Source organism: Buteo buteo, chromosome 28, assembly GCF_964188355.1.
Source record: "Buteo buteo chromosome 28, bButBut1.hap1.1, whole genome shotgun sequence".
Lineage (NCBI taxonomy): Eukaryota > Metazoa > Chordata > Aves > Accipitriformes > Accipitridae > Buteo > Buteo buteo.
The window spans coordinates 3,547,655-3,569,787 of NC_134198.1; the positions used below are offsets into that span (position 1 = coordinate 3,547,655).

A 22,133-nucleotide genomic window follows, 5' to 3' on the forward strand; every position below is an offset into this window, starting at 1 on the left:
ATTTCCATAGTTATTTTCCTGTTGTATGTTATACAGAACCTTTGAAAATGAGAAAATAATATGCATTTAATATTTGAATACCATACCATATTTGAATAATATCATAATATTAACACAAACTAAGAAAGCCAGAATATTATTACAGTACAGATAACACTTTTTACATAATTTGCATGGTCATTACTTTATTTTTCTTTTATTTTATGGACTGATTTAGCATAAATACTGTTTCAGCCAGCATGAGAAATTTCAGTATGTTAGGAGGTCAGAGTCAAATTTTGTAACTGGATTTTATTGGGGCTGGATCATTTGGTGAACAATAACAATTTTAGTTATTCATGCTGAGAGCAAAGTAATTAAATCTCATGCTTCAGGGCAGAGGCCGGCAGCCCGTGCTCTGCTGCACCCAGCGAGGGACTCAGCGAGGGACTCGGCTCGGTAGGTGCTGGTGCCTCGGTGCTGAGGGTTGAGGAGAGCTTCGTTGGTGATATGAGAGATACATAAGGCCTTGTTTAGAAGAGGGATGTTAGGTTAGTGTTATTAAAAAACAAACAAATAAACGCTCGACAACAATAACACTTCCCCCCTTCCACCCAAATTGTAGTGTTTAATATTGATTAGTTACATTCTGGTGATTTTTTTCCCCCTTTTAAAGAAGTGCTTGCCATTACGAGAGGACAATTTATGTCTACTGATGGATTAGAGATGTGCCATTCTGCCAGTTTTATACCCCTACAGTTTATGGCCGGTGTTGAAATAGCACGTGGAACATTTCCATAGTGATTTGCAAATGTGAAGAAACTAATTTTCCTGACAGCTCTGTGGGGTATGTGCAGACTTCAGATCTTTATATATAAAGGGGAAGATTCAGAGCAATGTGACGTACCCAAAACTGGGGAAGGAAGAGCACCCAATTCCAGATCTAAGACTTGTGTCAGATAGCCAGAACTGGCATAAGCTGCACTAATAAAATTTGCTAAAACCTGGGCAGAATGATGGCTATGAAAAACTCACGTGCAGGTTAGTCCATGTGTGCTGATTGAAACTAGGTACCTTTATGTTCCCCAAACAGTCAGTTTTCCTGAAATTAAAGTTTCAGGAGTCTGAAATGATTTGTGGATAGATGAATATTATTGATTTAAAGAAAATGCAAGGAGTATTTCCAGAAGATGGAAACATTTCATTTTGATGCCTACAGACTAATTTTGAAAATGGTAGAGCATTTCACGTAGCATTTTGAAATGACACTTTAGAGCACCTTATTTTGAAATTGCATTTTCCATTTCTTAAAAATAACAAACTAAACCATTAAAATGTTCAGTAACCTAAACACCTATACAATACTTTTTTTGTTTCAAGATTAAACAGTACATTGCAAGTTAACACAAAATCATATTGCCCAGACTTTTCATTTATTCCCAGAAGGGGTATTTCCCAGTATATCTAAGTCTAGTCACCAGAATGAGGACTCTTATCCGTCACACTCCAGTGCAAGGACATGCCATGCCAAAAGTCCCTTTTACAGCAGGCAGACCTTTGGTTTTGGATTATTTATTTCATGTAAATGAAGTGCTGCGTACTCACCGAAGGGAGGGAAAACGCGGGCTACGTTTTGAAGTCCTGCCTTCTGCTAACTGTATCTTTTGCAGTTTGGACCGTGTGTCTCGCACCATTAGTCAGCTTTCTGAAGGAAACCCTAGGAATCCCACATAAGATAAACCTGCATGAATAAATTATACAGTAGATCTAGCATATGGATTTTCAGTATGCTAGCCAGGTTTTTGGCAAATGTTTACGAGAACACTGTAGCCCACATAGAAAATGTAAGTATGGTGGCTCCCTGTTAATGAAAGTGGAATTATGTTGCAGCACAGTTAACACGTACTGGTATGCACTAAAAATATATACCCTGGCTATCCCACGGTTACACGTTCACATAGCCCTATTGTCAGTAACTGCTACTGTGTGTTTATCTCTTTTTAATGTGGAAGCCTATACTAAGATTTTATTTTGTTGTGTTTTAAAAATTCAGGACCACCCCATTCTTGTTTCCCTTTTCAGAGCACGACGAATGTATAACAAACCAGCACAACTGTGATGAAAACGCGCTCTGTTTCAACACCGTGGGTGGGCACAACTGTGTCTGCAAGCCGGGTTACACGGGAAATGGCACCATCTGCAAAGGTAAGCTGCTGAAAACCCCGGGGTCGGCAGTCTTTGAACGGGATGAGATGCTTTGTCATAGTTGATGTAAATCTGGTCACGTGCCTTGAAGAAGACAGACAAAATGCTAGGCTAGGCATTTAGGTCACCGACAAGGAGGTCTTCATAGGCAGATATACACCGCCTTTGCATTTGGCAGGGTTCACAGGAATTTGAGGATGATGCGTACGCAGGTAGTATGCTCTAAAATCTGAAGTAGTTATGCTTCATTTCTGTGTCAAGTTAACAATTTCTATACATGGTGTGCCATTCAAGAAAGTCCACAGTTACCAACAAAGTTACAGCTGTGAAAACATTGTCAGATCTACATTGTCCGTGGTCAATCACTTGCTGTTTTGCTTGGATGAACTGAAAGTTGTTTGGTATGCTGTCTTCTTCTTGTAAATGAGAAAAGTGGTAGACATGCATGCACAAAACCTTTGCTACACATGAAGCGGTGCCTTGTTTTCTAACATTCTTGTTCACTGGTAAACATTAGAAGTTACACTTCCAGTCTTAGATGCTTTCCCGGAGATACAACGCTGCTTTTATTTCCATTGCATTTCACATCAGAGATGATACTTGGGCCCAAATCCTCTCAAGTCTTCAGGCTCCGAGTGTAGGATTTAGAGGATGCTTGAAAATAAAAGCAGTGTAGCTGTAGGGGAACTGGCTCAGATGTGTGAAGTGGTCCAGCTGCACCAATAGCATACCCAGCGTTCCTTGGAATTGTGCCTCAGTCCTCTTGATCTGTTAGGTGTCAGAATCCAAGGGGCTTCAGTTAACATGGGTAATATCCCATAGATACCTTCTGCTGCTGTGTATTAGCAAGGCTAAGCAACCCAGAATTTCTTTAATTACTAAAGAATTAAGATCTTAGCACTAGCTATTCCTTCACCTGAGTCACAGTATGATTTTTGTAAATATTTAAAACATAAACGAGCATTTTGTAAAACACAGCAGCTAAGTCCACTTTCAGTCAAACACATGGGTAGAGGGAGAGATGTCAGCAAACACACCCTTTTATGCTGGGCTCCCTCCTCTGGGGAATGGGAAAAAAGTCTTAGCCTGAGGAAGTTCAAAGCCAGAGCCCATCCTCTTGGGAGAGAGCTCTGCCTGCACAGCTCACTCCTGTGCTGTGCTTGGGAGTATTCCCCAATCCTTCTGCTGGAGATGTGTCAGCTTACAAAAAGGTAATTGAGATTTCTTTGGGTCAAAGAAAAGGCGCATAAGCCTAGAGCACCACGTTCGGCTCTTCTGTTGCCTGAATAAGAGGTCTGACATTTCAGAGGGCACCTGGCCCCACTGTGAAGGAAAAGTGCATCCCTCCCTCTCTCCCTCCCTCCCATTTCAATACCAAAAAGATGGTATGCAGGAGAAGGCACTGAGCCCGTGTATCGCTGTCTGAGAAATGTACTTCCCTGTAGCCCTGGCTTGGATGCCCCGGAGCAAGTCCTTATGTTGGTGACAACCTCCATCTGCCTAGTTTCACTTACGCTTTCTTGTGACCAGACCATTTCTGGTTCCATATTGCGGATGCAATCGGAGCAATTAACAGCTGCTGTGTTTTCTATCAGAGCTGGTTGCATTTCTGTGTCCCCAGAAGGGACTCCTTAAAGCGTACACATATTCGCAACTGGATCTGGAGAACGCTGCACCAAAATATGGAAGCCCGGCTTCTGAGGTTGCAGCGTGCCAAAGAACAGATCCAGGGATCGACTTCACACTGCAAATGGTAAAAGTTTTTAAGTTCTTCAGCATCCCTTGAGACAAAATTACTATTTTTATTGTTTCAACCGAATTGCTTAATTGAGAAATAAGGCAGCCAGACAATTGAGCGTTCAGTTGTGCCTATTATGCCCAGGCCTTTTTTTGGGCAGCAGAGACCAGCACTGCCCTAGGAAGAGTCTGTTCCTAGGGAAGATGCTGCCGTTCGCTGCTTCCCAGTGCATGCGAAGGAGCACATATGTGACCTGTTGTCTTCAGATGATTTACTCTAATCTCCTTCTGTAGCTTGTCAGCCCAGCTGGCCAGTGAGGCAGGGGGGCTATAAACCATCTTTTCGTGCCCTCTGTCCTTGGAGAAGGCAGTTTCTGCGCTCTGTGCCGCAGGGACCGCGGTCCTTGTCAACCTGCCGGCAGCCCGTGGCCACCTGCGTGGCTGCTGCGTGTAGTTCTGTTACCCATATATTGTGATTTTGCATTTTGCAGCATTTTGCAAAGACGGGTGTAGGAACGGAGGAGCCTGTATTGCTTCCAATGTGTGTGCCTGCCCACAAGGCTTCACGGGGCCCAGCTGTGAAACTGGTAAGATTATAACTGCATTTACGATGAAGGTAATCCAAGGACAATGTTTGGGGTAATCCAAGAATAAAGGATTATTTAAGTGTGTGCCCTGAAAGAGGAAGCTGCTACTAAAAAGTTACTCACTTTTCTTATATGCCTCCCAAGAGAATATATTACAGCAGTTCTAATTAGAAGCACATGGACTGCAAAAATGAGAACACGAATTAAGACATCTCGGGTTTTGATGTTTCATAATTAATAAGATTATTACAGACTTGCTTTTTACCTCAAATGGCCTTTGGTATCTCCTATAAATCACAGATAATCTGACATCTAGAAATAAATTCCAATAATTGATTACTTCTGTGCTGTAAATGTGCGACTGGTTCAGTAGCCCACCTTCCCTTGCAACCGTATTTGAAGACTTCTCATTAACTCAGCTTTCTTTACTCGGTATTAAGGCAGGTTTCAGTGTTCCTGCTGCTTTTACCTCCTTTCGCAGGCATGCCTTTCTCTTCCTGCTACCCCTGAGGATGGCAGTACCACAAAGCCTTGTTTTAGAACTTTGGTTTTTAAGCCTTGGATCTAGTCAGATTATATTGCCCAGCAGAGTATGTAGAATGTTAATACTTAGCATTTCAAATGCCTGTAAATAATTTCTCAAAGTTCAAATGAATAGTTTCAGCACCTTTATTTATTGCTGCAGAATTTTTAAATGCATTCTAACCGTACATGCCTCCAGGAGGTAAAGGGAGAAAGCTCGCTTAGATTAATTGGCTTCAGTATGCCTAATAAAAGGGCAGTCTGCCACCTATGATTGACTATTGTTGCTGTTCTATATTGCCTTCAATAAATCTTCCAAACAGAGGAAAGGAGGTCATTTGAGCAAGTATTGCTTTCATCTGACTTGTAAACATGTCCAGTTTAATGAAAAACACAGACTGATCTGAATTCTGTATTATCTGGTCCATTTGAAAGGTGAGAAATGTGATTGTTTTCATTCTTCTGTATTTGAGCGGATATTACCAGAGTGCTCAAGACGGATGCTGTGTGAAAAGCAGTATCCTGATTGTTCATCTGTTTCTAGAAAAATGGCAAAAGAGCAAGTTTTCGAGTGTTCCTCACTGTTTCACAGACTGCAAATAATGTGGTACAGGATGCCAAGGCCTCTTCAATGTAACACTGTTGGGTTTTTGCTTGGAACAAATTGTGTGCTAAGATAATGCGCAAGTACTAATACAGTTACTTTGTTTTAGTAATATTTGTCTTATATGCTCCTTGCAGCATCCTGCTGTTAACAACTAAATATAACATGTATAGTTTCAAGGCCCATATTCATCTTTTCCAGGTTTATACTCCTATCTGAAGTGTGTAGACTAGAAGCATTATTTGGTTTAGTCTCCTTGTATAGTCAATATTAATAGCCACTATCAAAGAACGATCTTGCTGTTTTTTCTGAATTGCCCCTGGAAGTCCTGTCTCTGCTCCCTTCTTTAGAGGAGACCCCAGGGACGTTCTGTTCCCAGTTCAGAAAGTTCAGGCACCTTAAGCTAATTGAAGTTAGCTTAAGTGCATTCATCCCCAAATGTCCTTTGAAAGCAGCCGGACCGCTGGCCTAACTGCCCGTTCTTCCTGCCCTTCAGGAAGCATATAGGAGGGCAGGCAGAGAGTTGGACGAGACGTGATGCCTCTCTGAATATCTGATCTCAATATTTAAGGTAAGGTTAGTACGGTAGTGACCTGGTATCTCATAGCTAGTGATACTGTTGTTATGACTTGGAGCCAGTTTGCCAGCCCCAAACCAGTTTTGTAGGTCAGCTTTGCAAGGAGAAGCCCCTCCGTCCTGGTGGACCTCCACTGGACATCATATTTTTTTCTTGCTGTTGAAATAAGTAATGCTAGAGATCAGCCACAGGGGTACAGGTCCAGTCACCTCATTTGGATATTAATGAGCAAGAGTAGGATTGTAATCTACTTGCACATGGCTTTGAAACATACAGTCTGAAATACCGGCAGAGTGGCAAGTGGAAGAGCTATCCTGTCGATGAAAAGCAAAAGCTGGTTCGTTCTGAGACTGCTTTGTCAGAAAAATGGTGCTGTATACAGCCATAAAACAAAACCTGAGCTTCAGACACCACCTATTCACTTGCAGTGAACACAACAGTTTCCTGAAGATACTTCTCATTAGGCTTGAAGTGATTCAAGACATTCATACTGCAAATAATTTATGCTGGAAGCTTCCCTTTTTGAACAGTCACTTTGTCTACAAAGGTGATGTAATCTTTTCTAGGCAGACATCTTTAGTTGTGATCACGTACAAGGAAGGAGGAGGATTGATGTAAAGATGCCAAATCTATTTTTAAATCGCATGTTACTTATTTCTGTTTATGCTACATATATTTTAAAACTGCTTATTGAAGAATCTTGGCATTTTAAACTTAAAATAAAACATACAGTTACATAGAAATTGTCAGCAGCTGTCAAACCTATGAATTAATTAACAGGAGATTGAATCCACACCCCAGCAATAACCTAGAAAACACAATCACCAGTTTTTACTGTTTCTTTCTGTAAAAGGTGGTTTAATAGCTCTGTTTAAATCATTTCTCAGAATCATAGAAAGGATGAGGTTGGTAGGGACCTCTGGAGATCATCTTGTCTAATCCCCCTGCTCAGAGCAGGGTCAAATAAAGCTGGTTTCTCAGGACTGAACCCAGCTGGATTTGGAGTGTTTTCAGGGTTGGGAGACTCTACAAGCTCTCTGGGCAACCAATTCCAGTGTTCAATCACCCTCACAGTAAAATAAATTTCATTTCATTACGTTCAAATGCAATTTCCCATCCCCCTAGTCCCTTTCCTAGGCATGACTGAGAAGTGTCTGGCTTCCCCCAATACCATCAGGTATTTATACACATTGATAAGGTCCTCCTCAGCCTTTTCATTTCCAGGCTGAACATCTTGGCTTTATCAGCCTCTCCTCGTATAACAGATGCTCTGGTCCCTTAATCATCATCACAGCACTGCGCTGGATTTGCTCCATGTCTCTCACGTACTCTCAGCACTGGACCCGGCATCCCAGATGTGATCTCAACAGCATGAAATGGAGGGGGAGGATCACCTCCCTTGACGTGCTGGCAATGCTCTTCCTAACCCAGCCCTTCTTTGCTGCAAGGGCGCATTGCTGGCTCATGTTCAACTTGGTGTCCACCAGGATGTCCAGATCCTTTTCTGCAAAGCTGCTTTCCCACTGGCTGGTCCCCAGCCTGTACTGGTGCCTGGAGTTGTTCCTTAATGGCTATAGGACTTGGCATTTCCCTCTGAACTTGATGACATTCTTGTTGGCCCATTTTTCCAGCCTGCTGAGGTCCCACTGAATGGCAACACAACTACCTTGTGTAGCAGCCCTTCCTCCAAATTTTGCATCATCTGCAAACATGCTGAGGGTGCACTCTGCCTTATTGTCCAGATGTTAAACAGCACTGGCCCAGTACCCGGTATTTACCTAGGTGTACACCGCTGAGTGACTAGCCTCCAGCTGGACATTGTATGGCTGATCATAGCCCTGTGAGCCCAGCTGTTCAGCAAGTTTTCAATCCACCTCACTGGCCATTTATTGAGGCTGCACTTGTTAGCTCATCTGAGGATGTTATGAGAGCATCAAAAGCCTGACTAAAGTCAAGATAAACAATATCCACTGCTCTCCTCCCATTCACCAACCTAGTCATCTTATTTTAGAAAGCTATCAGACTCGTCAGGCGTGATTTCCTCTTCATAAATCAATGCTGACTATTCCCAGTCACCTTCTTGTCCTTAATACATTTGGAAATGGTATCCACGAGGATACCATCCGCTTCCCAGGGATGGAGGTGAGGCTGACTGATCTGGAGTTTCCTGGATCCTTGCCCTTCTCAAAGATAGGAGGGACATTTTCTTTCTTCCAGTTCTCAGGAGCTTCTCTCAGTCATCATGACCTTTCAAAGATAATTGAGGTTGGCCTCGCAATGACATCAGCCAGCTCCCTCAGCACTCCTGGGTACATCCCATCAGGTTTGATCGACCTGTGTTTTTTCCAATTTATTTAGATATTGATCCTCCTCCACCAAGGGTATGGTTTTTTTGCTCCAGACTTTCCCACTGGTCTTGGCGACCTGCGACTCCTGAAGGCAAATCTTACCAGTAAAGACCAAGGTGAAGAAGTTGCTGAGTACCTCACTGTTTTTCCTGTCCTTTCCAAAACCCATCCCTGCACACTCAGTGTCTCTATATTCCTCCCAAAGCCTGAGAGGGATGATCCTGCCCATGCTTAAGTCCTGCCTATGGAGCCAGGCTCATAGGCTTGACCGAGAACAAGAATAAACCAGAGCTGAAATAGCTGGGATTGTTGGTGTCCAGAGCATCCCCCTAAATTTTTGATGAGGCCGTCAACTGTGTGGCAAAAACCTGTCCTGTTTCCTCGGTGCCCGTGTTGGTTGGGGAGGTGTACTGTTCCACGTGATGGGACTAACAGCTCCTCCAAGCCTTCCAGCGGAGCGGAGAGGAGCGGAGGCCGTGGCTGATGGGGCACCGCTGAGTAGGAGGCAGACAGCCTGCTTCTGATGGGAGAGGTCGGAAGGCTTCTGAAAAAATTATCCTGAGATTGAAACATGGTTTCAGGGCAAACCCATTCACCCAGAACCCAAAGCAGCTTTCCCAGTTCTGGTGGATTAGCACCAGAAGCTTGCTGGTGTTTATGGGCACAGCTGTAACTCTTTTCACCCGTCAGCTGCCATCAAAAGACTGTGTCGGATTCTGAAACTCAGTGCAGCTTTTGCAAAGAGAATTGAAGCCCTGTGTAATTAAGCACGGTAATGGGTTTCATAAAATTTTTTGCTTCCAAATGGGTGCTTCTGGGGTGTCAGTAGGTGCCACGTCTCTCAGAAATTTAAGGAGAATCAACTACTACTGCTTGTCAGGTATTCCCATGAGAAGAGGTGTTCGCTCCGGGGTGCCTTGCAGTTAACAGAGCTGTTCCAACACCTTAGAATGATCTGTTGGAAGTCTTTTAGCTTAATCATGGCTCCGTGCCCTGTGGAAACGGATCAGTGGAATGAGGAAGCAGATGTAAGAATCATGTGCAGATATATCAACCTCCAGCACCTTTTCTTTAATTGCTAATAGGACATAAAAATGAGACGTGGGAGAATTCTTATTTCTCTCCCCAAAGGACGTGGGTTGAGGCATTGTTAATGTTGGGGATGCATGCGTTGGCTTAGGGAGGTGGGGTTTATGTACTAAAAGATTTTCAAGTCTTAGAAGGCACGGTAGGAGTTAACCCAGTAGAGCAGCCTTCTGCAGTGTAGAGAGCTGAGACTACTAAGGGAATCTAAAAATATTTGTGCCTGTTAAAGTTTTTCAAAATACCTGATTTAATACTGTCTTGTTCGATTGCAAAATCATGAATTCTTCAATGGGCATTTTTAAATACTATCTTAAATTGTGTTTGAAAAGTGTTTTATTTTAGAATCCAACAGAGGATGACTTTGTTAGATCTGCTTGATGTTACTGTAACTCCCCTTTAATTTGATGACAGAGCTTTAAGAGTGGATTTGTTCTACTATATATGCATATCTGCTAGTGCGTGTATACAAGATTACTGCATTTTTGCTGCTTGTCAGCTTCTTTTTTGAGTTCCCACACTCATTTTGTGCTTTGAGTATTCCCCTGGACCGCTTTTAATTATGCATGAGATCAAATAGCAGAGTTTCGCTACTAGTAGTGTTTTTGATGTAGTTTTTGTTAACAGGTTGGCTGGAAGTATATAGATTTTTATGGGTGGTTGGCTGTAACTTGCATTTCTTGCTAATGAACTTTCCTTGGATATCATGGGAATCGCGTCCACCTGTTATTAAACAATCCATGGCAAACTGCTGAAAATAAATGGGCACGCAAAGCTGTTAACATTGAAAGGAACTGTTGAGAAAAAAAATTAACTTACAGATTCTACATTCATTCAGCCATACATTATTACTAACAGTTGGCTTGATTAAATGTGTAACTGAATTTATGAAAAAAATGGTGGGCATCAGGTATGCGAGATCACCCTCTCCTATCTGATCTCTTACCAGAAATAGCCAAATCCAAGGAAAATATATTATTTGGCTCTTCTCTGTATTTTCTTTCTTTTTCTTTTTTTTTTTTTTTTTCCATGTATGGAAAGCTCAAACAAAAATAGTGTAAGTGTTGTGAGTACTTCATGGAGAAGGAAAAAAAAAAAGATGTTGCTAAAACAAATTTTTGCAACTTTGTGCTTAACATTTGTAGTTCAAAATACTGAAATACAACTTAGACAAGTGATTTGGGTAAATAATTGTTATGGACCAGATCTCTTTAGAGTTTTGTGCCACTTTCTCTATAAGTTAAATAATTAACATGCGTGACTGTTACTCTTTTCAGCAAATCCAAATTAATTTGTTCATGTGCACTGACCATAATAATAGCAGGCTTTAGATTATTGAAGACTATTATTATTCTTGTTCCAAAGGAAGCTTGTGAAAATCTTTTAATTCTGATACCCCAGTTATTAGGAAAATAATTTTACTGGTATTGGAATAGAAGGCTTTGTCAAAGTAACCAGAAAGCTTGTTAACTTTGCTGATTTTGCAAAAATGAGGTATTTTAGTACTTCTAGCATCACAAGAGAACTGTTTCCATTTAAGCCCTTGATCCCTTGTGTTCCGCTAAAACAACCACTATCAGCTTGTGGCCAGGTAGGCTCTGAAGCTAAAGCTGTGACACAAATGGCATTTGAAGCCCACAGAGCATTGAACCAATTCTGTAAGAACCGGAATTGCTTTTGGCAGAATTCTTAAAAATTCTTGGCCCCAGTCTAATGAAAACTCTCTGTAAGCTATGAAGGTACCACAGTCAAAACTTTCCCAACAACTCAGGAATCTGCCATTTGCTCAGTTTTATTTTTACGATGAAGATTTAAATTACTGATAGTCAGGTTGGGATTTACAACAACAATACCAAAAGGCTTAAATTTGTGGTACAAGTATGCAAGGCCCTGCACAAACCTAGAGTAAGTGCAGTGCCCTTCAACAGTTCATAGTCTCATCAGGGGAAGCCGGTTGTGCGCTGCAATAAATGAGCATAACATACAAACTCCTTGAGCAGAAAGCATATTAGGGTTAATCATTTCATTCTCTGAAATCCTTAAGGGGTTGCTGGCCTTTTTAATGAAGGAGTAAACAAAAGAAGGGAGCAAGAGGAAAGCAGAGCGAATAGAAAGGCAGCACAGGCATGGACTATCCAGAGCGATAGCTGTAGGAGGAAGGGATGCCTCCCATAGTTCATTAGTTTTCATAGCCCACCTGGCTTGCTTGGATCCTGGTGTCCTGAGAATTCAGGCTTTCGTTTTTGGGGAGGCTTCCAAGTTTGAGACTTAGAGGTTAGAGGATAGTTTTGGCAGGAAATGTTTTAATTACATTAAAGGGCTGACTTCAATTCAGAGAAATAAGACAATGTTGAGTTAATCTATAGAGCCTGGATAAAAATTTTACAAACAAATACTACTTGAACATGATTTGCAGTGTAAAACACTTTAATAGATCCCAGTGTGCGGTAGGAATTCATCATATTCTGAAAGTCAGACCTTTTGGAGTCACTCAAGCCTGGCATTTCAATGTCAGTAATTTTCAAAGTTCATAGACTGTTCAAAACTTTTCCCTTGGTGCAAGCAAAAAATAAAGTCACCCAGAACAAAACCCAAAGAAGCTAAATCGTGGCTTGCAAGCGGTTGAGATCTGCCTTGCGTGCTGGGTGCCAGGTCCCTGTGCGAGCCGGAGCCCCGGCTGTTGGAGGAGGTGGACGAGGGGAGATGCTGGAGCTGACGTGCCCTGCTCGTTGCTGGACTTTGCTGCCCTAGCCTTGGGGAACCGCTGCCGTTTCTCCTCCTTGAGTCCTTCCAAGGGCTCTCCATTTCCTTGGCAAGTCTCCTGGCTTCCTGCCCTATGGAAATTTGGGTATGTGGCATGTCGCGTTGGTAAGTTTGGCCTTTCCAGCCATAGTGGAGACACAGCATTCTCAGTATCCTGTTTAAACTGGTTTAACTTAAACTTTTAACAGTAAGTAACTAACTGTACTTTCTATTCTCAGGAGCTGAATCTCTGAAATGCACTTTTGAATTACTGCATGCACCTGCATTTAATTAATATTTTCTGTGGTTTTCATTTCAGCAGAAAGAGATGGGACCCAGCTGCTAAAAATACTGTAGTGATTTTGCTGAGGATGCTGAAACATCTTGCTTTATAACTTGCATCTTTGCTATATAAAGTCACTACCCAGCTTGCACAGGCTGGGTAATGAGTGGTCTGCGTTACAGTCTTGGCCTTCTCAAAGATAGCTCTTTTGCATGTTGGTTACTGATTTCGGAGGCAGGAACAGCATTGTTTGAGCTAGCCTTGGTTTATTGAGGTAATGCATATAACTAGTGTGTTTAGTGATGCTGCATCTTACTCTGCATTATTCCGTTTTACTGTAGGAAAAGCAGATAATAGGATCATGGGCAAACTTATGGAAAACATCCTATAACATCAACTTCTATGTCTTCTTTAAACATAACAGCTAATTCTAGTAATACGTCACTATGATAATTTTCAATAAATTGATACAGGACCCTAATTATGAATTTTGAAATACCTAATTTGTGTTTTGCAGTCCTATCACTGAACTACAATTATGCAATGTGAAACAATCATCTTCACATAGAATTTTTTTGGTGACTTGAGGAGAAGTTAGCAGGAAATGACTATATGAGTTATTTCCTTACAAAGCCATAACAGTATATCAGTCATCTAATTGATAACATTTCTGCTCTTCTTGCGGTTGCAAAATTTTTCAGTGTTTTCAAAATATAAGGTGACTTTTGAGATTTCAACAAGCACTAGTAAGGAGTAGGCTAAAATTGACACAGTAATTTGCATAGTCAGCTTAATGTAATTTTCCTGTTGCCCAGGGTGAAAGCTATTAAATTTTACCTTGTGTGCTACTGTAGGCAAATAGTGCCTAAAAGCAATGATTCAAATACTGAACTGCGCCCCAGGGAACGATGTAATCCAGTACCTTGGTGGTGTCCCTAAGTCCTTTCAGTACTTGGAAAGTGTATCCATTCTGGTTTTGTATTGGTTTTGGTGGTTTTTTTGTTGTTGTTTTTTTTGTTTGTTTTTTTTTCTTCTTTTGGCTTGACTTGTTTTCAAATAACTAGCTTTTGAGAACAGTAATTCTAAGAATTTGGACCTCCGCACTGATTACATGCTTCTGCATTGTTTTGTTTGGTTAATACAGTTTGCTGAGGTACTGCTTAGGGCATAATATATTGTATCTACTTCTGGCTGATGATTAATAGGGAGAAATATCCTCAGTAATAGAGAGTGACTGTTCCTGTGCTCCTGATATGCTTTACATAAAATCATGAGGTTAGGAGCCATCATTTTCACAGTTCTGTTCTGGTCAGGAGCTTTGTGCATATGATACATCTGGTGAAACAGAGGAGGAAAAGAAAGCAAGCAAATTACAGCCTTGGTATTTATGCATTTTCAGCTCCCCAAGACTGTGTGGGGCAAGGGGGGATTTTCTGTGTACCTCACAGCTTTAAGTTTTATGGGTGTTACAAAAAGCTGGTACTGAAAGTCCTGCAGAGTTCTGCTGATGAAATGGTTTATTTTCCTTAGTTATGGTCTTCTGTAGTCAGCCAGGGGTATTTTATTAAAAGTATAGAGTATTATCTTTTTTTTGAACCATCTTCCAGTAATTCAAAACCAGTGATTATTTTGTCTTTGTTTTTTTGCCATACTCCTCATCTGTTTTGGTTTCTAGACAAACCTGATAAAAATAACTGTTTTCCTGATTTCCTTCTCATGCTTTCATTTCACTGAAACTGAGCCTTGTACTCAACTGATAGAAATTGATACAGTTCTCCTGGCATACAAACCTATGTGCTTTTAATGAGCTGCCTTTGCATATGATCCAGTTTCTCTTGTTGCTTTCTATTAAGGAATAATAATAATAAGTTGTAATGAGTCCTTCTAAAATGTCCATTTGTGCTGATGCAAAAATGACTCTGCCTTTGATGGTCAAGACTATTTTGGTATCTCTGACCAACCCTAAGGAAAACAAGGACCATGAAACATGCTGTTGTAATGCTCACTCTTTAATATATTTCTGAAGTCAGGCCTTGGGTAAGCAGGAATCCTATTAAGATAGAGTCTAGCTGAAGGAACTATAACATGCAATGTGTTCATAGCTTTATTCATAAATCGTCTGCCTCCCCCACAACTAATTAGTATTCTAGGTGAATAGCTGCCCAGTCCAACATGCGTAAAAATAAAACAAGTTGCTACTAATGCTTGTACCTTTAGAAGTCATAGGCGCACCATGGTTTGAAAAAAGTCAAGATAGGGTTGATTTCAAAAGAGGCTTTACCCCCAGAAGGATCTCAAGCGTGATGCATATTTCTAAGCTATTTAAATGAGTTAATGAAAAATATGTTGACTTTGCCTAAGTCTAAAGTCACTACAAAGCATTTGATATATTGCATCTAGAGAGGCAAATACGGCAATCTCCACTTTTTTTAATTGGGCTTCAGTTGCTCTTATGAACATAGGCAGACAGACAAGAGCAAACACTGGCAGAAGCTAAGCAGAGGCAAAGGTTTTAACTCTCTCCTGACTGTACCTCTCTTTTAACTGGCATCTCCTTTAATGCTGAAGTCCCACAGAGGCAGGGGAGAGAGCAGCATGTGGAATGTGTGATGCAGTAACAGCTCTGCTCCCAGGGATTGTAGCTGGCAAAGGGCATGTCCTTCACTCCATCTAAAACAAGTCTGCTCAAACAAAGAGGTGAAGGTTGAAGGAAGGGGACAATTCATCCAGACGTGGGATGAAAGCTCATGAATGATTACATTCTGCAGGAGGAACAACCCAGATTTGATGGGGATCTTAATCAGTTGGGAAAGCGGTAAACTACAAACCCTATGTAGAGACTGAGCAATAATCTGGTAGGAATTAGGTTACAAATGCAGGTTGTCCAGGCTGCCATCACATCTGTGGTGGGTTGACCCTGGCTGGGTGCCACGTGCCCACCAAAGCCACTCTATCGCTCCTACTCCTCAGCTGGACAGGGGAGAGAAATTATAATAAAGGGCTTATGGGTCGAGATAAGGACAGGGAGCGATCACTCAACCAATTACCATCATGGGCAAAACAGACTCAACTTAGGGAAAATTAACTTAATTTATTGCTAATCAACCAGAGTAGGGTAATGAGAAATAAAACCAAATCTTAAAACACCTTCCCCCCACCCCTCCCTTCTTTTCAGGCACAACTTCACTCCCAAATTCTCTCTGTTCTCCCCCGCAGTGGTGCAGGGGGACAGGGAATGGGTGTTACAGTCAATTCATCACACGTTGTCTCTGCCGCTTCAACCTCTTCAGGGGCAGGACTCATCACACTCTTCCCCTGCTCCAGCGTGGGGTCTCTCCCATGGGAGACAGTTCTCCATGAACTGCTCCAGCATGGGTCCTTCCCACGGGCTGCAGTTCTTCACGAACTGCTCCAGCGTGGGTCCCTTCCCCGGGCTGCAGTCCTTCAGGCATAGACTGCTCCAGCGTGGGTCCCCCACGGGGTCACAAGTCCTGCCAGAAAATCTGCTCCAGCGTGGGCTTCTCTATCCACTGGTCCTGCCAGGAGCCTGCTCCAGCGCGGGCTTCCCAAGGGGTCCCAGCCTCCTTCGGGCATCCCCCTGCTCCGGCGTGGGGTCCTCCCCGGGCTGCAGGTGGAGATCTGCTCCCCCGTGGACCTCCCTGGGCTGCAGGGGGACAGCCTGCCTCACCAGGGTCTTCACCACGGGCTGCAGGAGAATCTCTGCTCTGGCGCCTGGAACATCTCCTCCTCCTTCTGCACTGAGCTGGGGGTCTGCAGGGCTGTTTCTCTCACATATCCTCAATCCTCTCTCCAGCTGCAGTTTCTGTTCCCTTCTGAAATCTATTCTCCCAGAGGCACTACTCCCATCGCTGATGGGGTCAGCCTTGGCCAGTGGTGGGTCCGTCCTGGAGCCAGCTGGCATTGGACATGGAGGAAGCTTCTAGCAGCTTCTCACAGAAGCCACCCCTGTAGCCCCCCTGCTACCAAAACCTTGCCACGCAAACCCAATACAACATCTCTGTCCCCTTTGTCTCATCTGACGTTTTGCCATTAATTTGTATAAAGGGTGTAAAGTGGCTAAAGTTTATTTGTCCTCCCCCAGCCCAAAAGAAGCTGGAAGATCCTTTTCAGAGAGAACAATAAATTCTAGCACAGAGTTTCTGCTGAAACTCTTCTCCAAGAACCTCTGCATGAGGTTTTTTTCCTCAGGAAAAAAATTAACGGATTTGAAGGGTTTTAGTCATAAGTAAGCCTAGGAAACTTGGGCGTGTGATGGTTCCAGTCCAAGATTAACTTTAGATTCAGAAAGGACTGTTGCTGAGAAGAGAAACAGTACTGCATATTCCACAATACCAATAAAAATCTAGCAAAGAATTGATGATTGTCATTTGAATTGTTGTTATAATTAATAATTCCAGCAAACTTCAGCTAACTATGTGCCAGTAAAAGCCAAGCCTTCATATTTCCTATCACAGGGAAGTTCAAAACAGAAAAAGAAAACATGATTGGCAGTCTCAGAAACTGTAGTGGAGAGGTGTTCAGCTAACCCCTGGAGAATGAGCCTTCCCTGCAAGGAAAGCTCTATTTTAACAATGTTCCAAGTGCTAATTCAGGCTACAGAAAAATAGATGTATGTAGCCAGCAGATGGGTTACAAACATGGCATATATGATATAGATAAACTGTTTATAAGTGAGGTTCTGAAATTCAACGTGCTGGTGTACAAAATAGCTTCTTGCTCCTCCCATTCTCCAAATATTTTCCCTGAACACATGTAATAATACCAAGTTAATTACATGTGTTGGTGCTATATCCAACCAGCCTTTCAAATATCCATAAAAATTAAAGATCCTTAGAGTGCAGCAGAACTAACTGTACAGGATACTATTATATTTTTACAAAAAGCAACAGCTGTGGTCTATATTGTGAGAACTGTTTGAAGCAAATAATGCAAGACTTAAATTACTATCAGTGGGTGTCCTTGTGACTTCTATGATCTGTCTGTGCTATCAAATAAAGCGGGGGGGGGGAGAAAGGGCAAGGGGTGCAACATCCATCCCTACAGCTCAATGCTTTTCCTCTCACCTCTCCCCAAAACATGTTGGCCTCTTCTGTAGTTCCCATTTCTCAGTGTGTTACTGTTCCCCCAACCATGCCTTGGCATCGTCACATGTGCTGTTTACCAAATCAGCACTTAAAATCTTTCACCCAGAGTTGTTTATGTACAAAAAAAGAGAGCTGGTAGAAACGCTTTCTCCCCATTTTACAGATGTGGAAATCAAGACACATGGGGAAATCTGAGTAGGTAACAAAGTTTGCATAAGGCAGCAGTGGCAAAGTCCAGATAAGATATAGGTCATCTCATTTCTGCTCCCCTTGCTCCTCTGTTCAAATACATCAACAGCTGAAAGAAGACATGGTGTGGTTTATCTAATATTTTATCTGAGTGGGAAGTGCAGCCAATTCATAAAACCTAAGAAAATAATTTTCCTTTGACTTTCAGAAAGGACGTACTCTAAAATGGCTAGCTCATTAAATTGCAGAAAAAGGTTTAAAAGTTGTCTATGAGAGTAAACAGATGAGATCTGCAGCAAGCCAAGAGGAAAGCTGGGGTTCTGCGGATGAGATGCTTTTTGCATCTCATCTGCAGCGTTTGGAAGGGAGGTCACCCTAATCCCCATTATCACCTGAATTTTTCTCAGATATGAAAAATAAGCTCAAAAATGAGCGGTGAGACATGGGCTCGTGACTTCAGAAGCTTGGAATGTCCTACTTTGCTTTACATTTTTACTTATATTTATTCACAAAGTAAATCTTTGACAGAAATTAACCAAAAAATGCCCATATTTAGTTTGGTAAGCATTCTGGATTTAGGCATGAACTCTACTTACCTCATCCTTTCTGTTTTGTACTTTAAGATGCTTTGCTGTTTCATCCTTCTGTGTCTTTTTCTCCCTTCATTTTCCTTGCCTGACACAGTTTCTTGGGTGCATATTATTTCTTTCCTCCCTCAGAGTCCTTGTCAGTTTTAAATAACAAAAGATTTTTCTCTGCTGAAGAGCCACGTACTAGTACTTATCTTTTTCTCTTTATATTTTCTTTAGCTTGTTGCAACACTACAATCTTATATGTAGCGGCTTAAAAAAAAACAAAGAGAAACCAGGGAAGAGAGAGTGCTACAAAAGAGCTTTTGAAGAGACAGGATTTTTTTGTTATTTGTTAAAAACATCAAAATGCATCCACTACTTACCTATTATTTGCTACGGGAAAGAACCTCCTTCACTAAACATGAAAACTAAAATTTCAATTAGGTTCTTAAAATACAGTGGGCTATAAATAGAATGTGAATAGTGCAGATGGACAGCATTATAATAGAATTTCCTTCTGTTATATAAGGGAGATAGGGATGACCTTCATCACTCACTGTAAGCTCTCTCTTTTATGAATTACGAGCCGTTCAACTATTAGTGGAATTAAAATCTATAATACTGCCAATCACTGCCCCGTATCCCTGTGGAGCCCTTCCTCTTGCTGTCAACAACTGCTGTCTGCAGCCTCTACAGATATATGCCAATGATATGTTTATAGCCCAGGCAAAAGAATAGTGTGGGTTTTTTCCTTTTCTGTGCTTCAGTAATTTTGTACAATCTCTACACAATATTACACTTCAGGAGCAGCAATGTAAATTAATGGTCACTGGTCTATGGACCGAGAGTCATGGTAAGAAGTCACTGGGAAGAAAATGTAAGTAAGAATGTTTTAAACTTAAGCACATGTATAATATGCGTGATACCTTGACCAAAGGATAGAAGACCACAGCAGAAGACCAAGTTCAAATCAGGGTGTCAGATCAATTCCTAGCCAAAACTTTGAGTTGCTTTGTGGGTTCTTTTGTTTGTTTTCCTTAAATGGCCTCTGAACCAAATACTTGGAAATTTACTGTAATTCATACCAGAGCTGATCTGAAACAACTTTTTGCAATGCTGAACCCAAACTAAGCTGAGAATGTGCTGGCTGCATCCTTGGTTCATATATGTAAAAGTCGTAACTCATGGTTACGACTGACTTGACTCCTCACTTGAGGAAACTCGAGATCTTTGGTCAGTACTCTGTGCAAGTAAAGCCTTCCTTCCCGCCCACTAGAAAGAGATAACAGCTGGCCAAACTAGCTCTTCTCTTTTCAGACAAATTAGTTCTCTCTTGTTTGGGGCTCAGCTACTCTCACCCAAAACCTGACACCTTTAGTCAGTAGCATTAGTGTGTTAGTCCTATTTCTAACATGTGCAAATGGAGCTGCCTAACTTTCAAACACGCGTAGGTATCTAAAATGGGTTTGTCAGCGTATTTCAAGGTATAAAAGTGCTTCTACTATCTTGAAGAAAATAATTACTTGTCTTTTTCAAGGTAGGGCTAACAAGGAAACAGAAGTGTGTGTTACAGTTAAGATGAGATGCTGTACTGAGAATGATGGACAAAGTGAACGCAAAACCGCATATTTGTCAATGACGAGAAACAGAAGCCCAATACCGCTCAATTAGTCTTTCTAGTGGGGATTGGCACAATCGGTTTCACAGAATCTTGTTGAAATATATATTCTTTTTTTTTACACTATTCATGGATGCACCTAGTTCGTCATGGCTAATTAGGTGTTCTGAATTATCGTCTTCAATTGTTACAAATACCACATCCTTTGATGATATTGGGTGTATAATAAGAGACTGTCATAGTTTCAGTTATTGGTGTGGTCTGTGATTGATCAATTTTTGACAATAAAGAGTTGTTAACAGGGCTGCATCGTGAAGCAGTCAGTGGAAAATTCCCTTTCATAACATTTCTGTCTAGTTTTGGAGCGCCGCCACTGCCACACATGAAATAACAACACGATTGAATTTCTTTTTGCTGGCATTTAGCAGGACCTATGGGGGTGTGCAGAAATCAATGGGGGATCAGGAGTCTGGAAAATTACATACTTGAAGAATTAATGAACTATAATTCCATATTACATCCTCAATCACATTTTGCTTCCTTTTCATTAATGGAACTAAATTAGTTTTCCATGGACAGGGTACTTTAAAAAATGCAATCATGCTCTTGCTAGGATTTAAAAAAAAAAAAAAAAGAGACCTGTTTTAACAATAGTTATTTTTCCATGCAACATGACAGTTGGAAATTTTTAGCGAAGAACATATCTACAGCACTGACTCAACCTGTTGAAGCAATTTTTAATATGACATTTATAGCCCCAGCTCTAGTTTCCTGCCCTTTGAGCCAGATTATGGTTTTAAGGCGACTCAGCCAGAACTTCTACTAGACCTGGGAGGTGTAGAGATAGAAAGAGCAACTCCAAAGGCATTCAAAATGCATTTTTTCCAACATGGGCCTAATTTATTATCCAACGGATCAGGGACAAGAAAGGCCATAGCCTTCACTCTTCTCTGAAGGCTGTATCTGAGATAACTGATGTTTCTAATGCTGTGTAAAGAAAATCTTTTTGCTCACAGAACTATGTTTTGCTAGGATAAAATTGTGGGTAATCCTTCTCTTTGCTGTGCCCCCCAAGCCAGCTGTAATCTGGCCCTTCGTGATTTAAACTTGTAACTGAATGAACTGTTGGGATGCAGCAAATGCAGTTAAAATCAAGAATATTCTATGGTTTAATGGGGACTTTGATGTGAGAACCCATACAGTGAAAAGCATCTCCTAGTACTCAATATGGTATCATATCTTTAAAGAGTTACGGGAAGCCGAACAAATTAGAGTGAGATTGTAAACAAAATCAGGCTCCAGGACTTTTATTGACCAAGGAAGAAAGTTCCTTTGGCAATCAGCAGCAGTGTTAGAAAAAAAGGAGCTGATCAGACTTTACAAAACAGATTTAAAAGGACTACCAAACAACTTTGGTTTTCAGGTATAACTGATATCTTCCTGGATTATTTCAGCAGTCTCACCTTCTGTATTCTTGGGGGTTTTATTCCTCTGTATGATATTTATATGCATGTGGTATATGGGAATGTAGTGGGATGGAAATCCCAAAAGCTGATATTTTGTTTTAACAGCAAGATAGCTCCAGTATATTGAACTAGTTTCAGGCTCTTCCATTTCTCCACTGGGATCCAGTTTTTGCATAAGATGTCAAATCAAAGGTCTGATTGAACAGCAGGGTCTTCTCAAGTATCATCATATTAGAAATCTGCTGTCACATGAAAACCAACACAAACACTTTTCTCTTCTTACATGCGAGAGATGGGACTCTAGAACTTGCAGTTAGGGATAATGAACCCTTTTCAAAGCTACTCCAGAAAATTGAGTTTTGACAGCAGCTACATTATGCAGTACAGTGAACTTTCATTTTGTCCTACTGAATAAGGCCTTTTCCCCCTTGTAGACGTATTTGCTAAAATCAGATAACCCAGACATCATCTTAATCCTACTGGGCATTCTGTTATCTGAGCATAAGTCTGAATAGC

General features: G+C 41.4%; 1 protein-coding gene across 1 annotated transcript in view; it reads left to right on the plus strand.

Moving 5' to 3' along the window:
- Positions 1–22,133, plus strand: part of NELL2 (neural EGFL like 2) — a 153,848-nt gene that overhangs the window by 108,760 nt on the left and 22,955 nt on the right. The window contains exons 14-15 of the mRNA XM_075059106.1: positions 2,062–2,184; positions 4,413–4,508. Of these exons, the coding sequence (XP_074915207.1) occupies positions 2,062–2,184; positions 4,413–4,508 (219 nt within the window). The remainder of the gene's footprint in view (positions 1–2,061; positions 2,185–4,412; positions 4,509–22,133) is intronic.